Source organism: Ursus arctos, unplaced genomic scaffold (genome assembly GCF_023065955.2).
Source record: "Ursus arctos isolate Adak ecotype North America unplaced genomic scaffold, UrsArc2.0 scaffold_7, whole genome shotgun sequence".
Lineage (NCBI taxonomy): Eukaryota > Metazoa > Chordata > Mammalia > Carnivora > Ursidae > Ursus > Ursus arctos.
The window spans coordinates 7,366,106-7,384,263 of NW_026623089.1; the positions used below are offsets into that span (position 1 = coordinate 7,366,106).

Sequence of the window (18,158 nt, forward strand, 5' to 3'; positions counted from 1 at the left end):
GGCTGAGGGAGAAAAGAATATTAGACCTTAAAAAATAAATAAATAAAAGAACATTAGCCATGGTTCTTAGCTGCAGAAAATAGAAACCACACCAGCTAAAGCGTTATGTTTACACCAGGCAGATGAAGCTTACAGATTTCCATGGGAACTGGAGAACCAAGCTCAAGTACTATACAGCCAAGAGCTATGCAGTTATGAGAAATGCCCAATTGCATGATTCCATTGGGGTACTTGGCCCCAAAGTTACCAGGGACCTGACAGTACAGGCCCCAAGGAACCAAATCCACCCCCTACCGTGTCCTTGAAGGATTCTCTCCACCTGTGGCTACCACTTACCTTGCTTTCACCATGTCTGACTTGGTGGAACCTAGTCCAACCTGCAAGGGAGTCTTGGAAATGCAGTTTTTAGCCTTCTAGATTCTGTGGTACAGGAGCTGAGTGAGTCCATTTGGATAGTCTGCCATGAACATCATGCTCTGAAGACATGTATTGAAAGTCTACTCTGCGGGCTCAGGGCTCTAGGATTGCAAAAAGGTCTAAGGTGTGATCTTTGCCTTTGAGTCAAGACTGCCAAGAACAAGACATACACTTTGAAGGTGTACCAAATGTGTGCCAAGTCCCAATAAGTGACATAGACACAGCCAAGAGAATGGGCTCTGTTAGCCACAGAGGGCAGCAGTGGTTTCTGAGCCGAGGGACAGCCTGAAATGGATCTTGAAGAATGGCTGGCCTGTAGCTTCCTACCACGGAGGAGAAGCAAGGACATTTCTGCCAGTGGTGGGGAGCCTGCCCATGGTTCTCCCTCTTCTACTGGCCATGTAGGATCTTGAGCAAACCACTTTCTCTATCTAGGATTGTGGTAGACAAGATAATGCCCCTAGAAGGTGTCCACAGCCTTCTCTCCAGAGCCCGTGAATGTACTACCTTACCTGGCCAAATGACTTTGCAGGTGCAATTAAGCTAAGGATCTTGAAATGGAAGGTCATCCTGGGTGAGCCAAATAGGCTCAGTGTGATCACAAGAGTCCCTATAAGGGAAAGAGGGAGACAGGAGAGTCAGAGTCAGAGAAGGAGACATGACAACAGAAGCAGAGCTGAGAGAGGGCGGGAGGGATGGAGGGAAAGAGATTTGAAAATGCTGCACTGCTGGCCTTGAATATGAAGGGGCCGTGAGCCAAGAAATGCAGGCAGCTTCTAGAAGCTGGAAAAGGGAAAGAAATGGATTCTCCTCTGAAGTCTCCAGAAGGAATTCAGCCCTGTTGACACCTTGCTTTTAGGGTTTCTTGCCTCTAGAACCATAAGATTATCAATTTGTGTTGTTTCAAGCTACCACATTCGTGGCAATTTGTTACAGTAGCAATAGGAAATGAATACAGGGACTCAGGTTTCTCATCTGAAGAATGACATTGGTCCAAGGTGACAACATGGTATTGTGGGCCACTGATGGACTTGGACCTAGCCCAAAAGTCCATGACTTTTCTTTGGATATAATGGGTGAAGGACATTGTATAAGTTAGGGTTGCATTTGGCTGCATGTGAGAGAAACCCAGCTGTAGTTGCTCAGTAAAATAGAGATACTTTTCTCGTATATCAGGAAGTTAAGAGGGAGGCCAGCCTGGGCGGGTACAATAGCTTCCAGGGATATCAGGAATAGCCTCCTTCCCTTTCCTGCTCTTCCATCCCTAACATGAGATGTTCACCTTCATGCTCTCACGGTGCCTGCTGTACCCCTAAAACATTATGTCTGCATTTCAGGCAAGAAGAAGGGGAAGGAAAAGGGCAAAGGGCCTGTGACAGCGGAGTCATGCCGTTATACCAGGAAAACAAAAGCTTCCCCCAAATCCTGATCCAGTAGACTCTTGTTTATATCTTTCGGGCCAGAGCTAGTTCAGTTAACACTTCAGTGGGCAGAGCTTCGGGCCTGTTACATTTCCAATTATAAGTTTACAAATCATGTCTGTATTTCCGCTCCAATGTGAATCCATTCAATCTTCTATTGCTATAGTCGATGTCGTATAATCCTTCTAGATTTGCTTGTATCAGCTAGGACTTTCATTGCCAGTAACCCAATTTCAAACGGCTTAAATTTCAAAGGAATGTATTGGCTCATGTGACCAGATAGTCCAGCAATTGATGGCTTCAGGCACGGCTGGTTCCAAGGCTTAAATGGTGCTGTTCTAGGCTCTCCGACTCTCCATTTCTGGGCTCCGCCCCATCTGTGGGTTGACTTCCTTCTCTCTCAGTGTGGTCAGGCTTTCTCCAGGCAACTGGGAGAGAGAGCTGTGACAGTTCCAGGCCCATAGCGTCCCAGGAAAACCACATGGGGAAGAACCTATTCCTCAACTTGGTCTGACGCTTCCAGAAAAAACTCTGGCCCTCTTGTGTCAGAGCCCCCAAACTCCTCATGTCCGTGTTCAGAGGGAAGCAGTACTATGCCGATGCAGCCTCACCTAGGTGCCTACCAGGGCTGGTGTTCATAGTCTTACCGCCCATGGAACTTGGGAGGGGAGGCCTCCCAGCAAAAAGCAGGGCACTATTACAAGAGTGCTATGATCTAAAAGTGTGTGTCCTCAACGAAATTCATATGTTGAAATCCTAACGCCTAACATGATGGTATTAGGAAGTGGGGCCTTTTGGGAAGTGATGCAGTCATGAGATGGAGTCCTCATGAATGGGATTATGCCCTGATAAAAGCAACGGAGGGGGGCGCCTGGGTGGCACAGCGGTTAAGCGTCTGCCTTCGGCTCAGGGTGTGATCCCGGCGTTACGGGATCGAGCCCCACATCAGGCTCTTCCGCTATGAGCCTGCTTCTTTCTCTCCCACTCCTCCTGCTTGTGTTCCCTCTCTCGCTGGCTGTCTCTCTCTCTGTCAAATAAATAAAATCTTAAAAAAAAAAAAAGCAACCCAGGGAGCTAGCTCGTGCTTCCATCCGGTGCCAGCACTGCAAGAAATCAGGCAGTCTGCAACCTGGAAGAGGTTGGACCAAGCCCAATTGAGCTGGCACTCTGATCTTGAACTTCCAGCCTCCAGAACTGGGAGCAATAGGTTTCTGCTGTGTAGAACCGCCCCCCCTCCAGTCTGTGGCATTTTGTTTAAGTAGTCCAAGTAGATAAGAAAAAGAAGGAAGAGACACCGTGCAGGCAAAGTTAGAGTCCCCCACGGGAACCTTCTATTCTTATCAAAGTGTGTCTCCCCTAGAAAGTGAGACCAGACCAAGAGAAGTCTGGGTGATCCATAGTAGAAAAGAAAGTAAGGAGCCATCGGTCGAGAAGTGCCTCTCAAATGTTCATGTGCATTAAAATCACCTGGAGGGCTCACTCAAACAGAGTTTTGGATTCAGGGGGTCTGGGATGGGCCCAAGAACCTGCGTTTCTTACAGGCTCCCAAGCAATGCTGATGCTGCTTGGCGTCTGGATCTAGATCACTGTTTCTCAAATTTTAAGATACATGTGAATTTCCTGGGGGAGCTTATTAAAATCCATATTCTAATTCAGTAGGTCTGGGATGAAAAGAGATTATGCATTTCTTTTTTTTTTTTTTCTTATTTTATTTTTAAGTAATCTCTACACCCAATGTGGGGCTCAAACTTACAACCCCAAGATCAAGAGCTGCGTGCTCTTCTGACAGCCAACCGGGTGCCCTGAGATTCTGCTTTTCTTTTTTTTTTTTTTTTTTTAAAGATTTTATTTATTTATTCGACAGAGATAGAGACAGCCAGCGAGAGAGGGAACACAAGCAGGGGGAGTGGGAGAGGAAGAAGCAGGCTCATAGCGGAAGAGCCTGATGTGGGGCTCGATCCCATAACGCCAGGATCACGCTCTGAGCCGAAGGCAGATGCTTAACTGCTGTGCCACCCAGGCGCCCCAGATTCTGCGTTTCTAACAAGCCCTCAGGTAGGCTGATGTTGCTGGTCCACAGACCCTACTTTAAGTAAGAAGAGTCTAGATTCCAGACTCTAGAATGACCTCGCATGCATAAGGCAGCTCTGATGTTCTATGATCTTGTGTTTTTTTTCTTTTCCTAAGAAGAGCTCACTTTGTAGGGGAACGCGTTCCAGGCATCAGCCTCCTGTGTGCGTGTTGTTAGTAGAGGTACTGATCGGACAGGCTGCAAATGATATTCATCGTTGGTTCTTCCCTCCCTCCTGTCGCTGCCTGGCAGGACCTCCTAGCAGACAGGGAGGTGAGGCTCAGGCTGTCGGCTCTAATGCTTTTGAGCAATGTGGGCAAAGGTGTACGGGAGAAGACACAGTGTGTGACACTTTCCCAGGATTGCTGTATTTCCTTGGCCTCTCTTTGGCCCGGGAGCCACCTGCTCCGTATTTGTACAAGGAGTGGGGAGTTAGCAGTTTTAAATAAGTACTCTGAATTACGAAGATCTCGCGGCGGACCATCGGCACACTCACAGGAGGTACTTCCAAAGGTGTGGGCAGGAGTAAGGGAAAGCAGCAAAGAGCTTGTACTCAGCCATGGAAGTTTACCACCCCTAGGCCTGAGGCGTTCTTGTTACAGCCGCATGACACATGCAGCTGGGGGACCCGTGGCCGTGGGTGGAGGAGTGCAGTCACTGCTCACCTGCAGCTGGGTGGGAGAGACAAGTAATCTTCTTCCCATCGCTTCTACCCTGACAGTTTTCTTCGGCAAAGGGCGTGGTTGCCCTGCGGGCATGGCCTGCTTAAAAGCATAAAAGTTATTCCACAAATGCATGGGCTTTCCCTTGAGGAAGGAGGATCCATTATGAACCATATGCATATCTAAACATTTCTGGATCCTGTTGTTATTTTCAGTTTAGCCTGTACCACCTCTTAAGGTGTGGGGTTTCCAATCCCTCTTAATCAGACTATAGAGCTTTGGGTTTATGCTATTGGGCCATCCTTTATGATGAAGATTCCTTTGGAATCTTCAGTCTGCTAAATGCCTGGGTGTGAAGGGGCACAGAGACAAATGCTGTGTGGGCCCCAACTTTTTGTTTTTTAAGATTTATTTATTTATTTATTTATTTGAGAGAGAGAGGGAGAGAGAGAGTGGGGGCAGGGGCAGAAGGAGAGCGAGAATCTCAAGCAGATTCCCCGCTAAGTGCAGAACCCCACGTGGGGCTTGATCCAAGCCTAAATCAAGAGTCACTCAACCGACTGAGCCACCCAGGCATCCCAGTGTGGGTTCCAACTTTAGGAAATTCCAAGGACCAGATAGTCTGGACCCCACACAGTATGACAAAGGTGGTGCCAGTCAGCATTCCTAGACCCTGGCTAATTGAATGCCAAAAAGTGGGGGGGCACGGCAAGCGTTGGAAAGGCTGTAAGACAATTTACAGACTCAAAGAAAACACCGGCTCTCCAGACCTCAAAAAGTACTAGAACCGCCAGCTCCAGAGTGAGAATTAGCAGACGACTTCTTTCAGGCATTACTGCTGAGACCAAGCAGCCCCAGCTCGGTGTCACACTGCCTCCAATTCCCAGGGGAGAGAGCCTGAATGGTCCTGCAGGTGCCTACTCCCACCCCATGGCCAGGGCAAGGTGGGGCCCTGCTTGGCGGTCCCACATAGGAAGGAGGGTAAGGTGGGGTGGCCTGAGCAAAATCAAACTACCGATGCCAGAAAAGGGGCCAGGATGCTGACCAGGAAAAGCAAGCAATGCCTACCAAAGCTGGCCAGAAGGCTGGGCGCCCTGTGGGAAGGAGTGCCCCGGTCGGCCCGGCAGGGCAAGGAAGGCCTCCTGGAGGAAAGAGCACTTGAACGCAGGAGACTAGAAGCTGAACGCCAGCTCCCCAGCGGGTGTGGGATGGAGAGAACATTGCCAGAGCAACACACACAGGTGTGGGAGCAAGTTCTACCCAGGGTTCCTTCCTCTCGTTGCCAGGGCTAGAGCTCCTCTCAGGGTGTGTAATGGTTCATTTTGTATATCAACCTGACAAGGCCCTAGGGTGTCCAGATATTTGGCCAATCATGACTGTTGGTGTGCCCATGAGGTTGTTTTTAGGTGATATAAACATTGCAGTTGGCAGACCAAGTAAAGCAGATTGCCTGCCCCAGTATGGGTGGGCCTCGTCCAATCAGTTGAGGGCCTAAACAGAGCCCAAAGGCTGACCTCCTCCAAGTAAGAGAGAGTCCTTCCTGCCTAACAGCATTCCCACTGAGACAATGGCTTCTTTCCTGCCTTCAGACTCAAACGGAAACAGCAGCACTTCCTGGGGCTTGAGCCTGCTGGCATTCAGACCAGAACTCCACCATCGGCTCTCCTGGTCTCCGGCTTGCCCACACATCCTGCAGACCTTGGGACTCGCCAGCCTTCATAACTGCATGAACCACTTCCTTATTTAAAACATCTCTGGGGGCGCCTGGGTGGCACAGCGGTTAAAGCGTCTGCCTTCGGCTCAGGGCGTGATCCCGGCGTTCCGGGATCGAGCCCCACGTCAGGATCCTCCTCCATGAGCCTGCTTCTTCCTCTCCCACTCCCCCTACTTGTGTTCCCTCTCTCGCTGGCTGTCTCTATCTCTGTCAAATAAATAAATAAAAATCTTTAAAAAAAAAAAAATAAAACAACTCTGTATCTCGATGTATCTATCTCTGTATATCCATACAGCCTACGGGTGCTGGCTCCCTGGAGAACCCTGACTAATAAGGGTGGTTCGCATCAAAGTGAGGAGGAATGTATGCAAGGGTGCGCAGAGGCTCACCCGGAACCCAGAAGCAGCCACACAGCCGGCCTCTGCGAGAATGGAGCTCAGGCAGCAGCTGGTGCTCGCCCACCTGCCTGTGCCTATCATAGCTTCCCCGCTTTGCTCTGCACCTCTGCTCTGTGCTGCTCCCCCAGCTCTCGCTGAGTCTCCACGTCCTCCTTGCTTCCGTGCTCATGTGGCCCCATAACAGTCACCCCATCTCCATGTTTCTTGCCCGGTGATGTCAAGCACCCACCATGGGCAGCAAAGATGCCCGTGGGTCTTGATCAGACTCCTGGGATCAGAATGGTCCAGCTCACCTGGTTGAGCTGACTGGTTTGGGCAGCCCAGGAATGGGCCAGCCCAAGGGTTGGAGTCCCCCTCCCCCCAGCCTGGCCCACTGCCCACTGACCAGGACCCAAAGGCTGGACGGAGTCTCTGAGAAAGCAGTGTGCGTGGGCAGGACACCCACACACGTAACACGGAACATCTCAGTCCAGGGACCAGAGCTGCCCAGGCAGCGGGGTTGGATTGTGAAGAACCTCATATTTGGAGCTAGGGCATTTTGTCTTCACCCTGTGGATCCCAGTAGCCACGGAAATGCCATGAGCAGTGAATCAGGTGAGGTCACTTGGTATGAGCACAGCAGAGGTGGCAGACTTGGGACCCACAGATATGTTTTGTTTTTAAAGATTTATTTATTTATTTATTTATTCATTTGAGAGAGAGAGGGCAGGGGCAAAGGGAGAGAGAGAGAATCCTCAAGCAGACGCCCCACTGAGCACGGAGCTCAATGCTGGTGGGGCTCGATCCCAGGATCCTGAGATCACAGCCTGAGCTGAAACCGAGTCGGATGCTTAACTGACTGAGCCACCCAGGCGCCCCCACAGACATGTTTCTGATGGGCTTTTTTCAACATTTTGAATTGGTTGCCAGCATTTAAAACTTTGGACTCATCACATACGAACCCAGCTTCCCAGCTACTTTGGGGCAGAATGGAGATCTGGCAGCTCTGCTCAGCGTCCCTACAAGGTCCTCATCCTCCAGGTGGAGTACCAGCATCCCCCTGTCATAGAACACTAGCACTCCTGCTGGTCTTGCTCTTCTAGGCCACGGCCTGGCCCTCTGAGGGCTGGAGCTTGCACACCCATGCGAGCCTGCGGAGATGGCAAGGTTGGAGGCAGGGAGACCAGGGAAAAGAAGTTGAAGGCATGAAATTTAGACACAGATGCGGGGAACAGAGGGCTTTGACACCTACCTTGCAGGAGGCTGCCTAAGAATGACAGATCATGCTTCCCTCCATTCAAGGAAGAAGGCGCCTCACATACTCGCGAAGTCTCACCTTGCTTCCTTGTCTTTATCCCGCATGTGCCTCCCTCGGGAAGGGCGCTAACGTGGCATTCGATGGTCACAGTCAGCAACAGCCCAGACTGCACTCGTGTCCCTGCTCCTTCTGGCCCTGTCCCTCCCCAGTTCTCTCCCCATATGTCCCCAGCTTGTCACTTGGCATTCCCCCCCTCCATTGTTCTTTTTCCAATGACATGTCTCTCCTTTTCCAGATGCCCAGAGCAATTTGGTTTGCCTGGCAATTCTTGGGCTCCTCCCGGGAATATCTTAAAACATTAGAAAACACTGAGCATAAGAGCTGCTGGAGCTCGATCCCCAAACGGGCACTGCGGTACCCTCCCAGGCAGAGCTGGGCTCAGTTATTTTCTGGGTCCTTTTACGCATTCCAGCTCTCCCCATCACTTTGAAGGAAAGCCATTCGATAAATGTCTATGATTAGATTTCACCCTGGGGTCGGAATATGATTCCCTTGAGCGGAACTTTCCCAAAGCAGCTTCTAAAATCTCACTGCTCTGGTCCAGATCTCAGCTTCACCACTTCCTAGCTCTGGGGTCATGGGAAAACTGGGGACAGTAACAGTGCCTGCTTCATGGGGTTGTGGGGAAGGATTGAATGAAATAACCCAAAATGAGCAAAGACCTTGGCCAAGTGCCTGGTCCAGAGCAAGTTCCCCAAAAAGAACAGCTATTAATTATATTAATTGTCATTATCAGAAGCAATGAACATGTATTCTACTTATCAAATAGTGGTTGCTTTATCCCCTTCTTTGATGCTTCCTCAACATTTCTGAGATAAAGAAGTTGATTTTTTTTAAAAAGTTGATTTTTTTAACCTGTTTGATTTCCAAGAATACTGATTTCTTAAAGCAAAATATGTTGAGTATCCACTTTTCTTTTGGCTGCAGTGGGGTTCAGTGGGAAGGCTGCCTTTTGAGCTTTCACAAATCAAAGTCTCCGAGGTGGGTTTTTAAAAGGAATACTTGCCCGGCTTGGCAGCCAGAGTTCAAAGCCCTGGTGGGAAACTGTAAATGCTAGCCTTTAATTGTAAATGAGCTCTACGGGGCAACAAGGGGTGTAGAGTCAAGTAAACATTAACACCTGATTCTGCAAGGATCACTAGTTTCCTTTTACAATCCAGAGCCTTCCCCCTTCCCATTTTGCAGACCCGTTTTGAATTGAAATATATTTTGGGGAAAGCTGGCTGAGGTCATGAATAATGGGGTTCCCACACGGCTGCCCCTGCCGTTGACTTCACTCCCTTTGTCACCAAGCTGTGCCTTATGAAGCTGTCTCTTTGGCATCTATGTCCTACTCAGGGGGCTGGCCCAAACTGCAGGGTTTTACCTAGAGAATTTGTGTATTTTATTTCAGGGACATAAGATTTTATCTAAGGTGCTTTGATACGGCTCATAATATTGCTCTCCCTCTGCATAAACAGCAAATTCTTTCCGTGTTCACGCTGTTCATGTCTCGGGCAGCAGCTAGCTCTTCAAGGCTGTGCTGGAATTATAGGCCACTTTGTTTGTGGAATAGCTTGGGAAGCTTGGCATCATCGATTTGCATCAGTGCCTCCGGAATAGCCTTTGCCTTCTCCTTAAAGATACTATCTAAACTGTGAAATTCATTAAATAGCCCCAGAAATGGATCAGGTTATTTAACACAACATCCCTAATGGCGCAATATCTCAGCTGTCTGCACTGATAGCGAACATTGTCTTGGATAGTGTTATCAGCCCAGGACACCCGCTATGAATATTGATCCCAAGCTTGTTACAGCCATCACTTGCCATCAGAACAGGTCAGGGTTGGAACCCACCTAGTATCAAAGCAATTTAAAGACAGCACTCAGGCAGAATTTTAATGCGCACATTGAAAAAACAAATCAACTCCATGCACAGAGGGAAGGTGGTTTGCTGGATATGGATATATTTATTATATAGGAACACCCCACGTAGAAATACATGTGGGAGGATGTTCGTGAATGACCACAAGACCAAATTGTACCTATCAGAGGTCTCACTAGCTCCTGGTCATTTACAAAGCAGGTGGCTAGAAAGACAATTCCCTAAGGCCCCCCTCCCCTCACTAAATTGAGGAATTTTGCCTATTTTTTGGGTGGGGAATTTCTAATTTGGGTAAGAGGGAGCATTTTCTATCCCTTCAATGTTGATAGGAGACACTACAATGTTTCTTCTGTGTCATCTTTTTCCAGAAGCCACACACGGTAACCTGTGCTGCACTGAGCACGCGTATCAGAAATAGAGGGGAAAACTAAAGGGCACGAAAATTTTAAAAAACTAAAAGAAGTTCTTAACGATTGAGTCTTAAAAAATGTGGCCTTTATGTGCTCTTGTCTTTGTCTCCAATATGTTGCTTCTCCCTTTGCTGCTCCTTTTCTATATTTAACACACGTCGACCTCAAAGGAAAGGTGATTCATATCTTTTAAACAAAAACTGTTCGAGGCAATTTATTTTTTTTAATGATTTTTTATTATATTATGTTAGTCACCATACAGTACATCCCCGGTTTCCGATGTAAGGCTCGATGATTCATTAGTTGTGTATAACACCCAGTGCACCATGCAATACGTGCCTCGAGGCAATTTATAAAGCGAAATGAAAATGACCCAAATTGGGGCTGCTCTTGGTCATCTGCAGCCTTCCCTGTCCCTCTGGTCTGGGCATAGGGTGCCTCTGGGATGCCAGCCCACCTTCCTTGGAAAATGGCTGCAAGGTTGCTAAGAGAACAGATGAGACCCATCGTGAGACGCCACAAATACCCCTTCTGGAGCTGCCTGAGGGAGATCTGTTTCTACCCTGAAGAACCTAAATGTAGAAGAAGCGTGAATGTGGATGGGAAAAAGTAAATGGGGGCTGGGCTCAATATGGGGAGGGAAGGAGAAAGAAAAGGAAATTAAAAAAAAAAATCAAGTGAGATCTGGGTGAGAAAGAGTTGTCAAAACAGAAAGCAAAGTAACCTATTGGTATGTGTTCTGGAAGGTTCTGTGATTTGCAATCCAAGTTCCTGGGTGCCACTGTTTAGTTCCAGGGCCACCTTTTCTTTGGTTTTCACAGGGTATGCATTCCCTCTGGTGGGAGGTGGGCCAAGGGGCTCGGGCAGGACACTTCCCTTCCTGCTTTCCGGTAAAAGCACAATCCATCATAGCTTTAGGACTAGAGCGGGTTTGAATTTCGGCAGGGCTTTAAAGTCGGCAGGGAATACAAGGGCCGCCTCTGGGAGGGGCCACAGGTTTGAATGAGAAAAACTACAAGGAACCGGCGGGTAGGGTCTTCCCTTCAATAACGGATGGGATTAACAGCGCCCCACCCCCCACCCCCCGCACTTTAATGAGCGAGTTTCTCCTCCTCTTCCTACTGCTACCTTCTCGGACAATATTAATTGCCAAGTCATTGTTTGGAAGCCCCATGGGGCAGGGAAGAAAGGAACAGCAGAGTTAGAAGTGGTTCTGGGCAGAGGGGTAGGAGAAGCCTCAGAATTTGCTGCTGGAGTAAATGCGTACTGCTCACAGACTGCTCCCCGAGCCACAAAAGGAAAAAGGAATGTTAAGATGGGTCTGGCTGGTGGAAGTTTCCCCCGAGGACTGATGTTCGTCATTCCAGGGGACCTGGCGGGGCAGATGGGGGCCCGCTGGGTAATCTCTGTTCTCTGACCTTAAATTCAAACCAGACAAGCATCTTTTAACCTTTTTTCTTCTTGGGGCTAGAAGGGGATGGGGGAGGGGTCAAAGATGCAAACTGGGTCCCAGAGACCCAATTTCTGTTGCGCGTGATTGAATCTGTGACTGTGAAAAGGGACTGAAGGGCATCAGGGTTGTGCTCGGCGGGAGGCTCAGGGAGCCGGGGCAGCCACCCTCGCCAGGCTCACCTGGCCTTACCAAGGCATCTCACCTGGCTCTGAACCCGCAACCCGTCAAGGTTCCCAAAGCGGCGGGACACCATAGCGGGGGCTCGGACCTCTCCCCCAAACCCCTGCTGCTCTATGACTCGGTGCCGCTAGGCTGTGGCTCCGGGCAGAAGGGAAAGCCTCGGACACAGGGCACAGGACGCATTTCTGACATGGCAGGATATCCTGGAAAGGGTACTGGTCCGGGGTAAGAAGACCTCTCGGTTCGAATCCGGCCGCTGTCACCAGTCAACAGTAACCTTGGGCAACGCACTTCGCACCTTTGAATCTCAATTTCCTTATCTTTAAATGGGGATGATAGTCTTGCCAGGCCACTCCTACCTCACAGGGATGCTCAGAGAACCAAGTGAGATCGCGCAAGCCCAGGGGCTTTGTAAACTGTAAATTGTGAGAACATTAGAGCTTTTACGTCTGAGGTGACCAGGTCTGAGGCCATCACTGTGATTGCCTGGCGGGCAGGAGATGTGCGGAGCGTTGCCTTCAAGTAATCACTGCTGGCTTCAATTATATCCCCAATTCAGAGTCACCGGGGAAAAGTCACAAACCCAAGCCCAAGGCAGAATGTGTATTGGGGGGGAGGGGATCCCCAAGATGGAATCGTCCCGCGATCCCTCGCTCGCGCACATCCGGAGTCCCTGCGGGTCCGGCAGAGGCGCGCGGAGCCGGCGGTGAAGTATGGGCGGGCGCGCGCACCGGGCTCACGCCGGCGCCCCTGTGCCGAGGCGAGCGGCCCCAGCGCCGCGCGGGGCAGTCTTGGAGCCGCTGCGAGCGCGCCCCTGCACGTGGCTGGGGTCTGGGCCGCGCAAGTGCCAATCCGGGCGCAGCGCCCCCGCGGCTCTCTCCCAGCCCCGCCTCCGCGTGCCCCTCCCCAGATCCACTTGGCCGCCCGGACCCTCTTACTGGCTGGAGAGCTGCGGCCCGGCCACAGCCGAAGGCAAGCCAGAGCGCGGCCATCCCGGACACCGCGCCGCCGGCCTCGGGTCCCCAGACGGCGGGCATGCTGGCATGGCAGGACGGCGGGGCCAAGGCGGCTCCCTCCCACCACAAGATCTCCTTCTCCGTCCTGGACATCCTGGATCCGCAGAAATTCACCCGCGCTGCGCTCCCGGCCGTGCGCCCTGCTCCCCGGGAAGCCAAGAAAAGTTTGGCAGAGGCCGAAGCGGGGAAGGACGCCAGCCCAGAGGACTCAGCTCGGCAGCGGGAGACCCCTGGTAAGGATACGAAGCAGCCCCGAGTCCCGGGAAACCCCAGCCGAGATGATGCGATGGGGAGGTTGGGAGGTGGGTGGACGGCTCGGGACCGAGTGAGTGGCCGTTAGCGGAGCCTTCGCCAAAGGGGAAAGCTCACAGGACGAGGTGCAAAGTGTTGCCTTGTCTCTGTGTTGGAACTGAATTGAGGCAGAAAAGAGGCCCCCAGCATCCTGGGTCGGGGATTCGCCTCCCAAAGCCCGTCCCTGCTCACCGGCCAAGCCACTAAGCACCACAGCTCTGTTTTGCTCGAAGTGGAAACTAAACAGCCAACGTCCACCTTATCCAGGCTCATTCATTTATCGGGCATATGATGCACCCACCACGTGCCAGGGCCTAGACCAGAGACTGAGATAGAAGTCATGGAAAACTTCAGAACCGGCGAGGTAGCCAACATGATGAATATTGCCCCCATTTTATGGATGAGGAAGCTGAGGCTAAATCATGCGTCCGTGTCTGGAAGGGAATGCGAAGTCAGGTTTACGCACTTAGGGCCCGCTTCCAACCATCTAGACACCTGCAGAGATTCCGCTGCCCCACGCGCTCTCCTCTCCCTCCCCAGATCCAATCGTTAACTGGGGCGGGAGCAGGGGTGGGGCGGGGTGATGGGAGGCCTTTGGTCCTTTCTCCTCGAAAGGTTTTCACTTATTCCTAACTCTGGCGGGCACCTGACGAGGGGTCTGGGAGAGTTTGTGTCTGGAAGGACGGGCAAAAGACAGCAGGATCCGTGCTGGGTGGAGCGTGGGCACGAGGGTCCCTGGAGGCACGCCGAGTTAGGAGCGCAAGTCCGAGAGGCTGGATGCGGCACAGCCCCCTGCTTCTCCTCCCCAAGTTTGTCAGTGATTGTCTGGGGCTCGGGGCTCGGGGCGCCTCTGGCGGCTGTGCTTGGGCCCGGGTAGTCCGCCTGGTAATTGTTCGGATCGCCCCTCGGAGGGGCCGCGCTCCCCTCCCCCCACAGCCATGATCGATATTCTATTACTGGCGCCTGCATATCTCCTGCCCGCAGCTTGCAGGTACCGACTTCAAACCCCCTTTCCCTGTCTGATCCTAATATTGTTCGATTAAAACTTACCTTTAATAGATGACATCTATCGATCCGGTCCCGCACAAATCTGAAACTCTATTAACACGGCGGGAGAGAGAAGATGGGAAAGAGGGAATTTCACTTTAAAGGGGGGGGGGGCTAGGGAGCTTAATAACTTCTTTTTTAATTGCTAGGAGTTCCAGACCAAAATAGGCTTCTAGGGCCTAGGGAGATAGAGCCTTAAATGCGCTTGACATCTCGATGTCTCAATGTACAGTGATCCTACCCGCCCAATACTGTCCAATATGGTCATTATATTTTCTTAATGGGGGTTGTCATTTATTCATTCAAAATTCATTTCTTGGACGTCTACTACATAGCAAATGAGTAAAGGGCAAGAGGACACCGCACCCCTTGCGAGGATGCGTGATCGCGGGGTGGTGGGGGGAGCGAGATGCCGGAGAGGGGCACAGCTAGGGACTCAGGGGAACAGGAGGAGGGGGTCTGGCAACCTAGAGGGGCTGGGTCGTTCCGGGCTTCTGGTCACCCTGCCCTTCTCCACTAGATGCTGCGGACCGCGGCGCGGGCGCGGCGTCCCCCTTGGAGGGCTCGGAGGCCGAGGAGGCGGAGGAGGAGGAGGAGGAGGAAGCCGAGGACGCGGGCCAGCAGCGGCCGCAGGAACGGGCTGAGCGCCTGCAAGCGGACCCGGCGCGCTCCCCCGAGTCCCGGGCGGCGGCGTTGGCGGCGGGGGAGCGAAGCACCCGCGGGCTCGCGGGCTCCCCCAGCTCGCCCGGCTCCCCGCGGCCCCGGCGCCGACGAGCCGAGCCCCGCTGCGCCAAGCCGAGGCGCGCGCGCACCGCCTTCACCTACGAGCAGCTTGTGGCTTTGGAGAACAAGTTCCGGGCCACGCGCTACCTGTCGGTGTGCGAGCGCCTGAACCTCGCGCTGTCGCTCAGCCTCACTGAGACGCAGGTCAAAATCTGGTTCCAGAACCGCAGGACCAAGTGGAAGAAGCAGAACCCCGGCGCCGACGGTGCGGCGCAGGCGGGGAGCGGCGCGCCCCAGCCCGGAGCGCCCGGGACAGCAGCTGGAGTGGGCGGCGGCGGCGCGGGAGGCAGCCCCGGACCCCCCGGCCCGGGCGCACTGCCTTTTCAGACTTTCCCCTCCTACTCGGCGGCCAACGTCCTCTTTCCCGCCGCCACCTCCTTCCCGCCAACGGCCGCAGCGGCTGGGGGCCCCTTTGCGTCCTTCCTCGGGCCGTCCTACCTGACCCCTTTCTACGCTCCGCACCTATGAACCCAGAGCTTCTCGAGGTGCACTTCGTCCGGACTCACGAGTGATTGGCGTGGTCGTGTGGTTCCCCATTCCTCCGAGGGGCGACGACGTGCGGGGACCGCCCCCTCGTGGTGAGCGGGTGTCTGCGCGCCCCTTCCTTTCCAGCGGTCCGGAGGCGCCACCAGAGGGCAGGGAGAGGCTGCCTGCCCACTCCAGCCGCGCCCCTTCCCGCCGCGAAGAACCCCTGATCCACGCGGTCCACAAAGGAGGTCAAGGATCTGTCGTCTTTAAAAGTGTCCAGAGATGAAGGCTGCCCTCAATGTTTCCCGGTCGAACCGCCTCTTCACCTTCGGTCAGGCTCGGTTCCGTGCAAGGGCGCCTTCTGAGAATCTGGGTGCCCGAGCTGGGCTAACACAGCTGCGGGGATGGTGATGCCAGGGAGTCAAGACTTCCTGCCCGCCAGTAGCTCACACTTAGGATGGAATCTTCTTCGAACATTTTAGCTCACTCAGAGGGTAAGCAGCTTCCCCCGTTCAGAGCGTATTGTTTCCTTTTTCATACTTGATTATTGGCCCAAACCCACTGATTCCTCCCAGATACTGAACGAGCTGGGTCCACGAGCACACACTGCCGCTGTGAAATGGACTATTTTTAAATGCACAAAACTGCACATTTTTAGATCTTCATTTAAGATTGGTACTTGAGCACAATTCTTGTTCCAAACAGACTCCCCACAGGCTGTTCCTGAGAAAATAGGTATCTTACTTTTCTCAGAAGACCGGAAGTTTCTGCTAGGGAATGTAACGGCTTTGTGGCTAGACTTACCTGCTCACGCAGGCGCAGTTCGCAGTCCTGCAGATTTTGAGAGCAGCTTTGGCCAACAGGCAATGGCCTCACGTGCTTAAAAATGATAATGAAGGGACCAACAATTCAACTAAAATCTTGAGGTCTATTGCCTGCGGCCACCCTCTTAATTTGCGGTATTTGATCCTCTCATTGGTCTGTCCTGGCATTTCCTAGGCTCCCACATAGTGAACAGAGCTGGGAGAGGAGAGCCCCCCCAGGACACATGACAGTCATGAATTGGACTATTTTTTAAAGGCACAAACTCAACATTTTTAGAGCTTCATCTAGAGCCATTCTTGTTCCAAACAGACTCTAGGATGGCATCGCATGCAAAAGGTTGTCAAGGGTGCGAAGGAAGTAGTTCTTGGGGTGTGGAAGCAAAAACATTCCCCTAATGGATTCACACACCCCCCCCCCAACTTAATGTACGGCCCTTAGTTCCAACCGCTACTTCTATTATGTCCCTGAAAAGGTTAGTTATTCTGAAAAATTCTCATGCCAGATTTGTTTGGAATACTGCCTTTAGTTTTGCATGTGATATGTCTGGAGTCCCTATCTCGGGAACCCCGAGGTTCCCATCCAGGTCATATCTGTTTCATTCTTACCTTTATTTGTTACTTGAGGCCAGGCTGATATCTACACAGACACCATACTTCTTACTAGTTTTTGATAGCCTGTGCTGTTAACAATTAAGTTTAATGATCAAAGGCTTCTGATAAAGCAAACCCAGTTTGGTATCATGAACACATGATATTATAATTTTAAAATATCTAGTTCTATTATTATCAGGAATGATAGAAAATATCCTCCCTTCTGCCAAATTAAATGAAGACGTCATATTCATGGGACTCTCACAAGATTTGAGAATGGGTATCCTCTAATTACATATGATGTGCTAATTACTCGTTTCCTTCTATGTTAGAGTGTCCCCAAACAACACGTCGTAACTTTCTAAAAGACAGTTGATGCCAGATGAGATTAAAAATGCAGTTACTGTAGTTGAGAATGTTTTATTCACTTTACCTATTGAGAAACACGCTCTCGATAACTGTTCGTTGGTTTTTGAAAAGCAACATCCCGTGGGTCATGAACAGGCCGGTCAAGTGCACAGGGTCAAGATCTGTGACAAGAGCTGAATTTCTGTAAGATATGGGGAACATTTAATCTCTCTCAGGTACCAGCATCACAGAAGACTCCAGCGGAAGAGAGGGTCTCGGGAGGGAGGTGGGAGGCTTATCTGTCTGTGGGCTAGCATGGAGTTCCGTAGTCCTGACCTTTCTGGTTTCTACACGTTGTAGCAGTGACTTTGGACTTCTGCTTCTTTGAAAGGCCCAGTGGCTTTCCGACCAAATCCTTAGACTCAATCAATTGATGTGTTTGTCTAATAAATCCTTTTTGTAATGATTTCTCATTTAACTGTTTCTTGTTCTCTATTAGCAGAGTTTTTAACTAATTTTATAATTATCGGAGTGTGTTTAGATGTGTCTCCCTCCCCCCACCAGCTAGTCTCCACAAATAGGGGTATTTCTACCCTAACACTATTTTTTTCATGCCATGCTGGATACTTTTCCAAACCCATGCTAGATACACATATAATGGCTACGCTAGCCAGCAGTATATACAAACACACAGGGCCGTTTTCATAGCAAAAGTGAAGTATCTGACAGAATTTATTAATGGCTACAAATTAGATCAACACCTAAGGACCAGATTTTTAGGACATTAACTTACTAGACTTATGTTACGAATTCTTAATACCCCATAAAGAGCCTGGTAAATAACTTTTTAGGCTTGGGCTGTCCATTGGTCGTAGATTTCTCGTGCTAAAATGATCATTGCA

At 51.1% G+C, this 18,158-nt stretch overlaps 1 protein-coding gene across 1 annotated transcript; it reads left to right on the forward strand.

The window, feature by feature from the left end:
* The first annotated feature begins 12,923 nt into the window (after nt 1–12,923).
* On the forward strand, nt 12,924–17,639 carry NKX1-2 (NK1 homeobox 2). The gene is made up of 2 exons (XM_026494341.3): nt 12,924–13,137; nt 14,763–17,639. Exons 1-2 carry the CDS (start codon nt 12,924–12,926, stop codon nt 15,491–15,493), a joined length of 945 nt encoding a protein of 314 aa, XP_026350126.1. The 3' UTR covers nt 15,494–17,639.
* The last annotated feature ends 519 nt before the right edge of the window (nt 17,640–18,158 follow it).

What these genes read in the sequence shown, in the direction of transcription:
- NKX1-2 (XM_026494341.3), top strand. Translation starts at nt 12,924, where the DNA reads ATGCTGGCATGGCAGGACGGCGGGGCCAAGGCGGCTCCCTCCCACCAC. An exon ending in TCGGCAGCGGGAGACCCCTG is followed by an intron (nt 13,138 to 14,762) that starts GTAAGGATACGA and finishes CTTCTCCACTAG; the next exon opens with ATGCTGCGGACCGCGGCGCG.